Below are 13,733 nucleotides of genomic sequence, written 5' to 3'. Positions count from 1 at the left end.
TATTCCATTGTCAAGTACATCAAATCCAGATTTAAGTAATCCAAAACATACAAAAATGAGAGCATTCATAACTATTGCCTTTTCATCACCAATGTTTGCGGCTCTTTCAATATAAAAGCATCCATTGTGTAGCTCTCCAAATACACATAAACTTTCCAAACCATGAAGATAAGGGGCTTGAGGATTATCATCTTCAACACAATCATGGAAAAAAATGAGATTTGTAGAAACAAGTTGACTGTTTTGGAGAAATGGAGATAGATCTACTCGTTTTCGAAATTCAGGATTAATAATTGTGTTTCGCCCCACTTTTCCAGTTGCAAAAATAATGAATTACTCATTTTAATAGCAGTTTTAACTTTAGGGTTATGTGGTATATGAGGATGCACTGCAATACATATTGAACACGTTATCAAAACATAAATCATAAAATCAGTATTGTAGGATTATGTCAAGTTACTAATTGGTGAAATAATGTTTGGTTGCTGGTTCTATAAACGTGAGTCTTCCTCACTTCTCATAATAATCAAACGAAAATGACAAAATCGTACAAAATAATTTTCAGAGAGGGCAACTGTTTATGTTTTAAATAAATTAATTAAAAATTATAGCAGTTACGTAAAAAAGCAACTCATCTTTGTCCACTAAACACTCCAAGAATTGTTTTTTGGAAACGTCAAATATGCTTGCATCTCACTACTCACCACCATTCGTAGATTTGATCCTAATATCTATGCGGTTATTTTACATTTAAGTTAGTTTTTCTTATACTAAAAAGTCAGAAATAGCCGATATATATTTGGTCACAATATTTCCAAATATATTTAATACTATTTTTACAAGTTAAGTTCATCCAGAGTAAAATCGGAAAGTATAAGAAAACCAATTGTTATAATGTTTTAGTTGGTGTTCTTAAATAAAATAATGAATTACATCTGAAAAATATAGACCAATATTGAAAAGAGAAAGTAAATATGGGTGTGTTGTACTTTATAAATATTACATTATAATTAATTATATTAAAATAGTAATTTGTTTAAGGTAAACAATAACGGCATAAGTAAAGGACAAATACCGTTTATTTGTAGTTAACTAATTAAACACTTTTCACAGAGCTTATGGCCACATGGAATACATAATATATTTGTATCATACAGTTTATTTTGCTTACATTAAAATAAAAATATATATTAATATCTATCAACACCTAAAGAATTAACCATAGATTGTTTATGTTTTGCAATGACTATCAACAAGTATCAAGGTCAAAGTCTTAGTAGATACAAAACACAAGTTTTTTAAAAAGGTGTTATTTTTATTACTGCTCTTTTAAAACTGGAACCCTTAATCAGCACCCTTAACATAAACACCTTTTAATTCAATATATAAACAGTTACCATTAATTACAGTGACACTTCAAATTATTGTAGAAATTTTTTTTATATTAGACAAAATCTTATATTGTTTCAGGTAAATAATATTTTATTTACTGTTTATATTACTTAGTATTTTAACTATCACGGTATCATTACTTTGTTGAGTTAGTAAATTTTAATTTTCTATATTTGTCCAAGACTGTCACTCTAGCGCTTCTCCTATTAATTATTTTTGGTCAAAGTGGTAATGACGTTTTTGTTTGTCTTTAATTTTTAGAATCACAAAATATGGAATTTTTCAATTATTTAAAAATATCTGTAATTAAATAATTGAAAAATATATGTAATTGTTCCACAGAATGATTTTTTCTCATATTTAAATGTCACTCTAAAACATTGCCTGTAAAATGATAGTAACACACAGTAACGATTTTTTCATCCTGATGTCGTATTTTCTTAAAACTAATAACCTAAATCATGGTAATTATTAGACTATTGTTTACAAAATTAAAAAAAAAAAAACAAAAAAAAAACAACAAACATACAATTTTTTTTAAAAGGTGTTATTTTTATAACTGCTCTTTAAAAACTGGAATCCTTAATTAGCACCCTTTAAAATAAATACTTTTTAATTTAATATATAAACAGTTACCATTAACTACAGTGACATCAGTTTCTTTGTTAAATTCATAGAAATATTTTCGCCTTGCTCATTATAAAATCATGTTCTTTACCACCACCATACATGGAAAAAGACTGTCTTAACAAGAATTAAACTTCAATCATTCAAAACTCAGAAGCATGTATATGCATTAATACACATGCACGTTACAAAGAAATATAGTTTTAAACTGTCATCCACTGATTTTGTAACTGTCCACGCTTTATGAGTTCAGAGTTCCTCACTTAAACGTGCTCACCTTGCGGTGGTTAGTTTGCTCCATGTCTTGTGATCGCCCTTACTGTTGTAGCGCTCGTTGGCCTTGTCGATACTGGTGTTTGGGTGTGACCTCCTCGTATCCGCTTCTCTTGCTCGTGGAAGATCGTCCTTGTACGGATGCGATATCTTGAGGAAAGCATTCTCAGTTTCCTCGTCTTTGCCGTTGGTGGTCTTGCCGGACTGGGTTCTTTCCGTAGTCAATGGCTCGTCTAATTGCGGTTGCCGGTAGTGTTTGTTTTGACGCATGTCCTGGTGGTTACTCTTGGCTTCTAAAGTTCTAGCCTTTGTTTTTGATAGATCTATTAGAAGTTGTTGGTCTCCCACAACTATCATTGTGGCCTCGCCGGGTTATACAATGTTGGGGTCCGTACCATGTTCTTAATTTCTGTTGGGCCTGTCTATTTAGATCTTTGGTTTTCAATGTCTCCAGCGATCCTTTGCCTTGGTTTAAGGAAGTGTTGTGACTTTTGACTGATCGTATATGTAATTTTCTTAGTTTCATCAGTCTCCTTGTGCGGAGCTTTAGTATCAGGAGATAATGTGTTATCTGTCTGCTTCGCTTCTCAATATTTTGAGCAGTTTGGATTGTATGTTTGCCATTCCTGTTGTAAGTTCAGGCTGCAGTCTTAATGAAAGTATTGTTCAGTAAAAAAAAAAACGTGCTCACCTTCATATGAGTTCTGCTCTTGAGAATTTTGTTAAGGCTATGCCGGAGCATAGTATAGTAATTGTTTGCGCAATCTAAAATACCTCTCATTTGCAACTTCCCAACGATCTGTCAAGTTTTTTAAAATCCAGACATCAACCACTTGAAATTACATCCATTCCATTAGAAAGAAGTTGCCAGTCGATAAAGAAAAGTTATAAATAGAAGTATTAGATCAAAACCATCAATAACTACTGTTCTAGAGAAAATATAATATGACAAAATAAGACCAAACAACCATGAGTTAACGAAAAACTAAAACCACAACGAATCATAAAATACCAGTGATCGACACGTGGCAACACGTGACTAGTCTGGATCACTTCTGTGGAGCCAGGACATCTCTGAATAATTCAAAAAAAAAAAAATATCAGTAACAGAAACGAAACTATGAGTTTCGTAAACAAAAAATCGGAATAAAAAAATAATTAGAGAAACAGATTGCTCGTAGCCAAAAAGAAGACGAGATTCAGCCGAACATGTACACATAAAAATGAAAGATTAACAACGCTAAAAGACGCAAAATCTTTTAGAAAATTGGGGATAGCGAGAATTTGTCAATTTTTTTACTAACGCGATCACGTAAAAATTGATTGTGAGATTCTGGGTGAAAAAATGTACGGATGAATGATGTGTAGAAAACATGGAACATAGATATATAGATTGATAAGGGACACCATTTAAGGGTTGTGACTTCAGAGTTGTGTTGCTTGAGAATAGGAAACGATTCAGGAAAGATGACAACGACAGTTTTTGATGATGTCAGCTACTCAAAGGAAGAAAACTTTTTATCCCTTAGATCATCAAATTAAAACAATTTCAACCGTTTGATTAAAACTTGTTTTTTCCTATAAAAAAGATGATGTCAGCAGATTCCAAATTTCTGTTTGCTATTATATATAAATTGATTTTACTTTACTACAAATTTAGTAGCATCATTCATTTCGTTTCGCTGGATATATATATATATATATTTAAACTTCTGATGCATTTGTTACTAATACGATATATCTCTTGGGAAATCCAACTCTATCCTCACCGATTATTTGCAAGTGCATTCAGCCAAGTCATCTAGTCAAGATTGTCTTTGAAAGCTTTGTCTCTCAAGTACTAGTGTCTTATGCACCACCAGACCTGAAATTTATGAAGCCACAAACATCTGAAGGTAATTTTTAACAAAAATTTCTTTTTAATAATTTTTAAAGGCACCCACTTGTATAAGGCATCTATGAGCATGATTATTGGAAGGTTGTTAGGGTGAGTTCTTAGCAGAATATAAGAACTCATACCTTAACTTTTAACTAAAAAAGTTAAAAACCGTCACTTAAAACTCTTATTTAAGAGCCGGTTTAGTTTTTTTAGTTAAAAGTTAAGAGTCATGTTCTTATATTCAGCTAAGAACTTCACCTTAAGAATCCTCCAATAATCATGTTCTACTACCATCATTAACATCAGTCTCTTAACTGGGATTCTTAATTTCGGCTAAGAGACGGTTCTTAACCCCAGTCTCTTAACTGAGATTCTTAGACTCTAACAGAAGTTAGTCAACCGTTAACAAGATAAGACGACGTCGTTTTGATATATATATATATTTACATATATTTTTAAAAAAATATGTTCATTCCGAAACTCAAACCGTGATGCGATACCCTTTTAAAAGGGCACACTAACAACTAGATAAAAGTAACTTTTTGAAATATTATTAAAAATTTGAAATTATATAAACTACTATTATTTTTCATCTTATCCAATTTACAATTTTGGTGATTGCTTTTATATATTTTAGTTATTGTTTAATATGTCTAACATTTTGTACAATATATCTACATATATTTACATATATTTACATATATTTTTTAAAAAATATGTTCATTCTGGAACTCAAACCGTGATGTGATACCATTTTAAAGGGGGACACTAACAACTAGATAAAAGTAAACTTTTGAAATATTATTACAAATTTGAAATTATATAAACTACTATTCTTCTTCATCTTATCCAATTTAAAATTTTGGTGATTGCTTTTATATATTTTAGTTATTGTTTAATATGTCTAACATTTTGTACTATATATCTTACTGAAAGAAAGGTAAAAGGCCTCTTAACAGTTTTGAACAAAATATCAAAAAAATATATAATATTAACTTTGAAAAATAAAAAAATTTCCACGTAAGTTTAAAAATTTAAAATAATTTATATAAGAAAATTTTATAAATAAATTCAAAATTTTAAGTATATTTAAGATCATATAATAATAAATATTTTATTATTTATATTTTAGTAAGATATAAGTTTATTAAAGATATGATAAATAAAAAAAAGATGTTAATGTACCATTTGTTCGGGTCCTATTTGGCACGACTGAGAGTGTTGGGGTCGAAATTGGCATTTTTCCTCGTTTATCAAAACGACGTCGTTTTATCTTGGTAACAATTTACTAACTTATGTTAGAGTCAATGTAGATTTAAGCACATTTTAAGAAGTTTGAGCAGTTTTTTCTAATTATAATTGAGTTGATGTCGTATTTGGCACTAATCAATTGTTCGGGTCGTATTCGGCACGATCTAAATTGTTGGGGTCGAAATCCACATTTTTTTCCGAGAAACTGTATAGTTGAGTAAAATAGTGGAAAGCATTAATGGAAAAAACAGTAGAGTTAGTAACGAAACAGTGAAACCTTTGGTAAGAAAACTATAGAGTAAGAACAAAATAGCGAAATCTACATGTCTTATAATTCAGGGCTACTTCATCGCATGGAAAAGTCCAAGATGAAATCATGGTTTTGGAGGAGAAACTCCAAAAGTTAGTAATTATTTCTTCATCCCAATTGCAAGCAACCAATAAAACAACCGAGTTATTGTCTGAAATGCTGAGAGAAGTCATATTCCTTGCAAGATCAAACGTAATGTAGTTTATATGAAAAAAGGAAATTAAAACTCATGTAGTTCATAATCTTATTGGCTAGTAGAATATTGTTATTCACCTGATTGTTTAGGCCTTTAGGGTTCTACATTCCTCTCTTGATTGCCAAGTATGAAGAAGTTAGGCTTTTATTTATTTATTTAAGCAAAAGAAGTTAGGGTTTTATAAATCTTGTTTTTGAGTTTTTTTTTTGTTAGAGAAGAGTCTTGTTTCTTGTTTTAGGTTGGGGAAAATTGTCTATTCCCCTATAAACTAGTTGTTCCCGGTTTTTTCACACACAAACTTTGAAGTCATGTCAAAAACCACATGAACAACAGCAAAATTGCTTCTTTCCCTATGAACTAGTTGTTCCTGGTTTTTTCACACATGAACTTTTAAATCATGTCAAAAACCACATGAACAACTCTATTTTTTGAATTACATACACAAACTATCGATTTTAAACTAATTCCCCTAAAACCGTAAACGTGTTATTTGAAGGTTAACTTAGTTTATGACAGATGGAGAACCGGTTTAATTTGAGTTGATAAAAAAAATACTATGTCGTTTTATTCTTTTTTTTTCAATTGCTCATTTTCTTCATAAATCGTTTTATTTTCCAACATCAATTGGAGATACTGCATCAATTTTATAGTTCCTTGTGGCAATACATGGAGATTGGTAAGCTAGTAGTTGATGCTCTTATTTCTTTATGCGTCATGTAAAACGTTTTATTCTTCTACAGAATAATAAATTTTATCCCCAATCGATGATAAAACGATTTCTAAAGAAGAAAAGCAGTTGACTAAAAAAGAAAAAAAAAGAATAAATTGGCTCTCCACCTGTTATAAATCAAGTTGACGTTTAAATAGCACTGTTTACGGTTTCATGGGAATTAATTTAAAATCGATAGTTTGTGTATGTAATTCAAAAAATAGAGTTGTTCATGTTGTTTTTGGCATGGATTAAAAGTTTGTGTGTGAAAAAACCAGGAACAAGTAATTCATAGGGGAATAAACCATTTTTCCGCTGTTCATGTATTTTTTGGCATGGCTTAAAAGTTCGTGTGTGAAAAAACCGGGAACAATTAGTTTATATAGGAATAGGCCATTTAAATTGTCTATTCCCCTATAAACTAGTTGTTCCCGGTTTTTTCACACACAAACTTTGAAGTCATGTCAAAAACCACATGAACAACTGCAAAATTGCTTCTTTCCCTATGAACTAGTTGTTCCTGGTTTTTTCACACATGAACTTTTAAATCATGTCAAAAACCACATGAACAACTCTATTTTTTGAATTACATACACAAACTATCGATTTTAAACTAATTCCCCTAAAACCGTAAACGTGTTATTTGAAGGTTAACTTAGTTTATGACAGATGGAGAACCGGTTTAATTTGAGTTGATAAAAAAAAATACTATGTCGTTTTATTCTTTTTTTTTCAATTGCTCATTTTCTTCATAAATCGTTTTATTTTCCAACATCAATTGGAGATACTGCATCAATTTTATAGTTCCTTGTGGCAATACATGGAGATTGGTAAGCTAGTAGTTGATGCTCTTATTTCTTTATGCGTCATGTAAAACGTTTTATTCTTCTACAGAATAATAAATTTTATCCCCAATCGATGATAAAACGATTTCTAAAGAAGAAAAGCAGTTGACTAAAAAAGAAAAAAAAAGAATAAATTGGCTCTCCACCTGTTATAAATCAAGTTGACGTTTAAATAGCACTGTTTACGGTTTCATGGGAATTAATTTAAAATCGATAGTTTGTGTATGTAATTCAAAAAATAGAGTTGTTCATGTTGTTTTTGGCATGGATTAAAAGTTTGTGTGTGAAAAAACCAGGAACAAGTAATTCATAGGGGAATAAACCATTTTTCCGCTGTTCATGTATTTTTTGGCATGGCTTAAAAGTTCGTGTGTGAAAAAACCGGGAACAATTAGTTTATATAGGAATAGGCCATTTTCCCCCTCAGTCTATGAACTCTAATTTTTTTGACACATTTACAAACATATAAAATATACATTCTTATTCTTTTTTTCAAACACTACATTCTTATTTCATTGTTACATTTTCCGCTTATTTTTGAGTATATACATTCGTGTATTAATACTTTTTTTTGAACTTTATAAATGTATGTGTGCAAAACCTCGATATAGTCTCTATAGTCTTTGTTTTTAACGAAAACAAAATTTCTTGCCATGTTTACATTGAAGATTGCTGAATTCCCCTTGATGAATCTCTGGATATTACAAGGCTATAAATAGCCAGGGAAGTTTAAGGTATCCAGGATTTATAGACCAACAATATATGAACAATATCTAAGAAAAAAAACAAAGTGAATATCCCTATAAAGTAACAATTTTTTTAATATAAAACTACTTATATTTCGGAAGAGAATGAGTATATTTTATCATGCATCGTACCCAAAGAAAAAAACATAAACTAGAAACGATTTTAAATCCAAACAGCGAAGATAACAACTCAAAACACAGAAACATAACATCATAATAACTTTTATTCCATAGATTTTCTTCTTACTTTGTTTCAAACGTATCACGGTTTACTACTCACACACACACACATATAAGTGTATATATAGACGCAAACCATGCATACTGGTGAATACATTATATAGTTTTAGTGACCGGGCTGTGTCTGAACAGCTTCTCCGGCATAAGAACAGCACCGTACGCACCCACGGTAATTTCTGTAGCAGCAACCGTGGCGGCAATAACCTCCTCCCCCACGGCCTCCGTTGTATCCCCCATGTCCCCCTCTGTTGTATCCCCCATGTCCTCCTCCGTTGTATCCCCCGTGTCCTCCTCCATTGTAGCCTCCATGGCCGCCGTGTCCCCCATTATACTGATCAGGTTGCACGGTTTGCTCACTCTCCGACTTCACAGTGCCTGTCAACAACACATTGTTTCAAAATATGTTTAGCATGGGCAAATGTGCATTTGTCTCCCGGATTCCATATTTATTTAATTTTTCCCTTTATAACATACGCATGTCCCGTTAAAAAAATACAATACTACATATTATGTTCGATATATATATATTTTTCATAAAAAGCATGTAAATCGTTTGAAATTGTCCTCATTCGTATAAGAAGAATTAAACATCATATACTTAATAAGTGTGTTCTGACTTAGGGTGCAATTAGCCTTACAAACATTTTGGTCATTACATACAGTACAAGCTGATTAGACTGGTGATATATGTTGTTTACATACCCGGCTGGCTTTCAGATGCTGCGACCACTGAGACGACAAGAAGAAGTCCAAAGAGACCCAACAGAAACAAAGTCTTGGAAGCCATTGTATTCAAATGCTTATGTTATAACACTCTTTTTTACGTAAACAAGTGATGAATAAAATGTTACACTGAATGCCCTCTATTTATAGCAGACGAGGCTGAGAGAATGAGCAATGAGCATCCGTAGTTCATCAACAACAAGGGAATATTTTATCAGAAGAGAAGCTGAAGAAATTTATCACAGTAAGGAAAGTTATGGTTGGTTGTTGGATACATAGTAAATCAACTTGATTTTGAACTCCATAAATGGCAACCCATACTAGTCTTTAGATATTTCCGTCAACGTCTTAAACACAGCGCATTCACTCAATGAAAATGTATAAAATTCCACCATTTGATTACTTTATTGCTAAGATGTGACATAGATATTCCCGCAGTTTTGCTACTAAAATTTTCTCTATTTTATACCACGTCCGTTCTCGAGATTAAGATTTTCTATAGTATACACGCTTATTAAAAAATTTAATAAATATTTATAACTTAATTTATTTTTTACTTTATTATATATTTTCCAATAACTTTCTACCAATAAAATTTAATCAATTCAAATATTATCAATTAATGTTTTTCAAAGTATAAAAAAAATACTTTAATAACATAGAAAAGCTATTTTTGTGGAATAAGAAAAAAATCTAAAAAATCTTATTTCTGGGAACGGGGAGTATAATCAACAATGAAAGAATAGCTAAACATTTCATGGAAATAGTAAATTACTGTAACTGTAATATATTTAGGGGTAGGCACAATTACACATTACTTAATGGTATTTAATTAACTCATAAAATCAAATATTTGACCAAATTGAATATCAAATAATCTATTAAAATTAAAATTCAACAGTCAAGATTAAAGATATACATCAATATATTAAAATAGAAAACCTAATTATCATTATCTATGACGTATTATTCTGTAGTAGTTTAGGAAATTTGCATCTTGTATTTTTTCATTCATGAGATTCAACAATATTTCTTCCAATTCTATATTCTCATCAATGTATCACTTGCCTCAAAGAGAAATCATATATTATATATTACTAGGGGTATTCCGGCGCATAGCGCCGGATTCATATTTTTTATTTTTTAATGAGTTAAAAATTGTTTCTTGATCCATTTGATATTGATTAGTGACAATAATGTATTATTTTGTTTTGAAACTGCTTAGGTCAAAGAAGAATAGCATAAGTGATTTCAATGATAGGTTCAATATAGAATAAATAGATGATAGTTGCACTAAAGTAAATATAGTCGAACTTAAAACATAAAGTAAAGTCGTTGTTCCAGAAGGAAAACATGTAAATACATGTGTTTGTTTTGTGATTATGTTGTTTGATTCTTTGATATTTGTGTTATTCACATGTGTATTTTGTTTTGCTGATATTGTGTTTTCTTAAATTTCATTTTTAATTTTGATGTGTTATAATTATTTCTATATTTATTTGGTTTATTTTAAACTCAACCATTGGTTCTCAAATTATCTCATTTTGATTAATAGTAACATAATTTCTTGTTTTATTTGGTTGACCATTTACAAATATACAGAAGTTAAAATGATATTTATGTGTATTTTTAAGTACTGTCTATTTGTTATTTTCCTCATGTTTTCTTTCTCATATTATTTTATATTGTGTTTATTTTAAAATTATTAGTAATATCTGTGTTTTGATTTAAGACGTACGTACCTCTTTATTCACTGAATGCGAAAGATGAGTAGGTTTTAAATATTTGATTGAATAAAATAATCTTAGACTATTTTTTTTCATTCTTCGTTTTACAATCTTTCTAAGGTTTTCTGCATTTTTGAGGAAATATATTATTTTATTTTGTTTTTTGTTTTCTTAACTATTTTTTTTTAAATCGGGTTTAATTATATTTATATATTATTGTGGTTTTCCATAGATATTTTGTTAATTTCTTACATAAATGATGACAAAAAATGAAAAACAAAAAAAATCCAAGTGATATTCTTTTTTATTAAAAAATTGTTTACCTCGTTTTGATGTAACTTGAAAATAATATCTTAATTAAATTGTGTGACAGACTTTTATGATTTCTTCCTATTTATTCTTGAAATTTATACATTTTAGGTTCTATTATGGTATTGGCCTTTGTTATGTATTTTATCTAATTTTAACTTTTTATTTGTTTTTTTGATAATTTATAAGGGTAATTCTCTCAAATAGTTATTTTTAAGTTTTTGTCACAAAAATAGCCCTTAAAAAAGAAATGACCAAAATAGCCCATTTTTCTTTTGAAAATTTTAATTTTAATTTTTAATTTTTTAAAATTTGAAACTCTATCCCCAAAACTCCACCCTCAAAACTCCACCCGTTAACTCTAAACTCTAAGTCTAGATTAGTTAACTCTAGGGTAAAAATATATTTTTATCCTTTAATAAAACTTATTTTAGTCATTTTCTTCATTGGGATCTATTTTTTTGACAAAAATTTAAAAATGGCTATCATAAAGAATTTCTCAAATTTTATAATAAGAAATAGAGTAGTGGTGGAAATACTCTAAATGTATAAATCATTTATAGTTTATACCAATATTTTATAAATAAAAATCTATACTAAATTTGAAATTAATTTTCTTTTAATTATTATGAGAGTCGACATATTGATATTAATTCTCTATTTATCTTTATATATATGATTTTGTATGTCTTCACATAATTGTAGTCCTAACTATCATCAATTCTGGTATGTTAGGCTTCACATGAAAATGTAGTAATCTTCTGAAAACCATTTTTCTACCTCGCATTTAGTTACTATAGTCGCTGATTTATTGTCATAATTTTTATTTATGAAAATGGGAGCATAATCATACAATGAAATCGTATAATACCAATAAGTAGTGAGACGATTAGCTTAATATTTATTCGGGTGACTACTGATAAGTAACTAAGGCTGGTTGATGAGCTGAAAGTGAAGCTGGCATGGCATTGTGTAAAGGTGGTACAGTTGATTGATCGTTAGAATCAGTTACTAAATATTATACAATGTACTCATCTTTAAAAGAAATGATCCATTCCTCTTTTTCTTTTTCTTTTTCTTTTTCTTTTTTTTCTTGATACGACTTTTACATACATGTAGAGATTTTGGAAATGCATCAATGAGCTCCATCATCTCTTCCCCCGTCAAACCAAATAAGAAGCAGATTTGAGGCAGTGACTCTGCAATCTGCACAAACGTATTTAAAGACAACAACGCAAAAGAACCATGATGCCGGAAACTGGAGATCACATACTCTCAATTCTATTCAGGTCAAGTTATCTTATGTTAACTGTATCCCACAATGAACACAGGTTCATATCTTATGTACAGAACATAATTTAGAGTTTCACCAAACAACGACATTAGTCACGACATTAGTCTGGCATCAACTTGCAAGAGTCAGAGACAGTTGTTTCGGTTTTCCTTATGAAGCTTCTATCTGCATTGCTAGAGGAATGTGGATCAATCCAAAGTCGTAAAATAATTGAAAACTGCATTTCTCAGAATGGTTTTACCAATTTAACATTTCAAAATCAACGAAAAGATTTGTAACATTTTTCTTTTGTACTGTGTACTATAAACATTCTGAGTATATACATTATTTATAACTATGGTTCTTCTGAGATACATTAACATGTAATTCAACTTCACGATCAATGCAAAAATTCCAAAGCAATGTACATGCATCATCAACCTAACAGCAGAATACATGCGACGTCAATTAAGACTACATACTACCATGTATTCTCAAGTCCATTCAAGATCAATAATCATTTCCATTGTCTATACTTACAGAACCGAATTCAAACTTTTGGATTACCAGAAGTTGAATTTTTCTATTATTTTTTGTTGCATAATAACCGAAATAAAAGGTAGAGCGGTGAGGTTGTGTAGCATACCACAAATGGGCACAAGGTGATGACGAATCAAAGAAGGGGCATGGCCACCTGCACAAACATATACCACACATGTTACACTAATATGTTGATAGAATCATGTAAAGAAGGGTAGATAGAACAATGACTGCTACCGGAAGGGGACTCAAGCATGAACAATTCAAGAGATACAAAGATACCATCATCAAAGTCATCATTACTGTAATTATCATCATGTTTTACTGTTGTCTATGCATACAAACTCACCAGGGAGCTTAAGAAAGTTTTACAGAGGAGGAAAAAAGTTTTAACTGAGTGCTTAATCACAATGAACTACAATACATATATATATATATATATATATATATATATATATTTGGTCAGATTTAAGCATTTGAGAGACAACTTACAAATTATGTGACAGTTTCTTGGATTAAAACTTTAGAAAATCGAAACTGAAATCTTTGGATGTGATAAAAGGGTAAATAATGAAGCAGAATATACCATTTGTAAGCAATTCAGCTCCTGCATAAGTCTGCCATTTAAAACATGTTTAGAGACTGGGAGAAACGTGAGCAGTGAGCACCTAACATATAGACCACGGAATACTT

At 30.2% G+C, this 13,733-nt stretch overlaps 1 protein-coding gene and 1 long non-coding RNA gene across 2 annotated transcripts; both read right to left on the bottom strand.

Moving 5' to 3' along the window:
* Positions 1–8,428: 8,428 nt before the first annotated feature.
* On the bottom strand, positions 8,429–9,387 carry LOC106404968 (glycine-rich protein 3 short isoform). The gene is made up of 2 exons (XM_013845598.3): positions 9,171–9,387; positions 8,429–8,843 (listed from the first exon to the last, which is right to left on the bottom strand). The coding sequence occupies exons 1-2, from the start codon at positions 9,253–9,255 to the stop codon at positions 8,575–8,577; spliced, it is 354 nt and encodes a 117-aa protein (XP_013701052.1). The 5' UTR covers positions 9,256–9,387; the 3' UTR covers positions 8,429–8,574.
* A 2,786-nt stretch (positions 9,388–12,173) lies between these two features.
* On the bottom strand, positions 12,174–13,218 carry LOC125585256. The gene is made up of 2 exons (XR_007322199.1): positions 13,147–13,218; positions 12,174–12,433 (listed from the first exon to the last, which is right to left on the bottom strand). It is a non-coding gene; the product is annotated as an uncharacterized LOC125585256 (long non-coding RNA).
* Between the last annotated feature and the right edge of the window lie 515 nt (positions 13,219–13,733).

The sequence above is a fragment of the Brassica napus genome, chromosome C4 (assembly GCF_020379485.1).
Source record: "Brassica napus cultivar Da-Ae chromosome C4, Da-Ae, whole genome shotgun sequence".
Classification (NCBI taxonomy): Eukaryota; Viridiplantae; Streptophyta; class Magnoliopsida; order Brassicales; family Brassicaceae; genus Brassica; species Brassica napus.
Note: the sequence above shows the minus strand (reverse complement) of the source record. Positions and strands in the feature narration are given on the sequence as shown.

Excerpts from the sequence above, each read along its gene's own strand:
- LOC106404968 (XM_013845598.3), bottom strand. The coding sequence starts at position 9,255 with ATGGCTTCCAAGACTTTGTTTCTGTTGGGTCTCTTTGGACTTCTTCTT. Across the intron at positions 8,844-9,170 it reads AGCATCTGAAAGCCAGCCGG|GCACTGTGAAGTCGGAGAGT; the intron begins GTATGTAAACAA and ends TGTTGTTGACAG.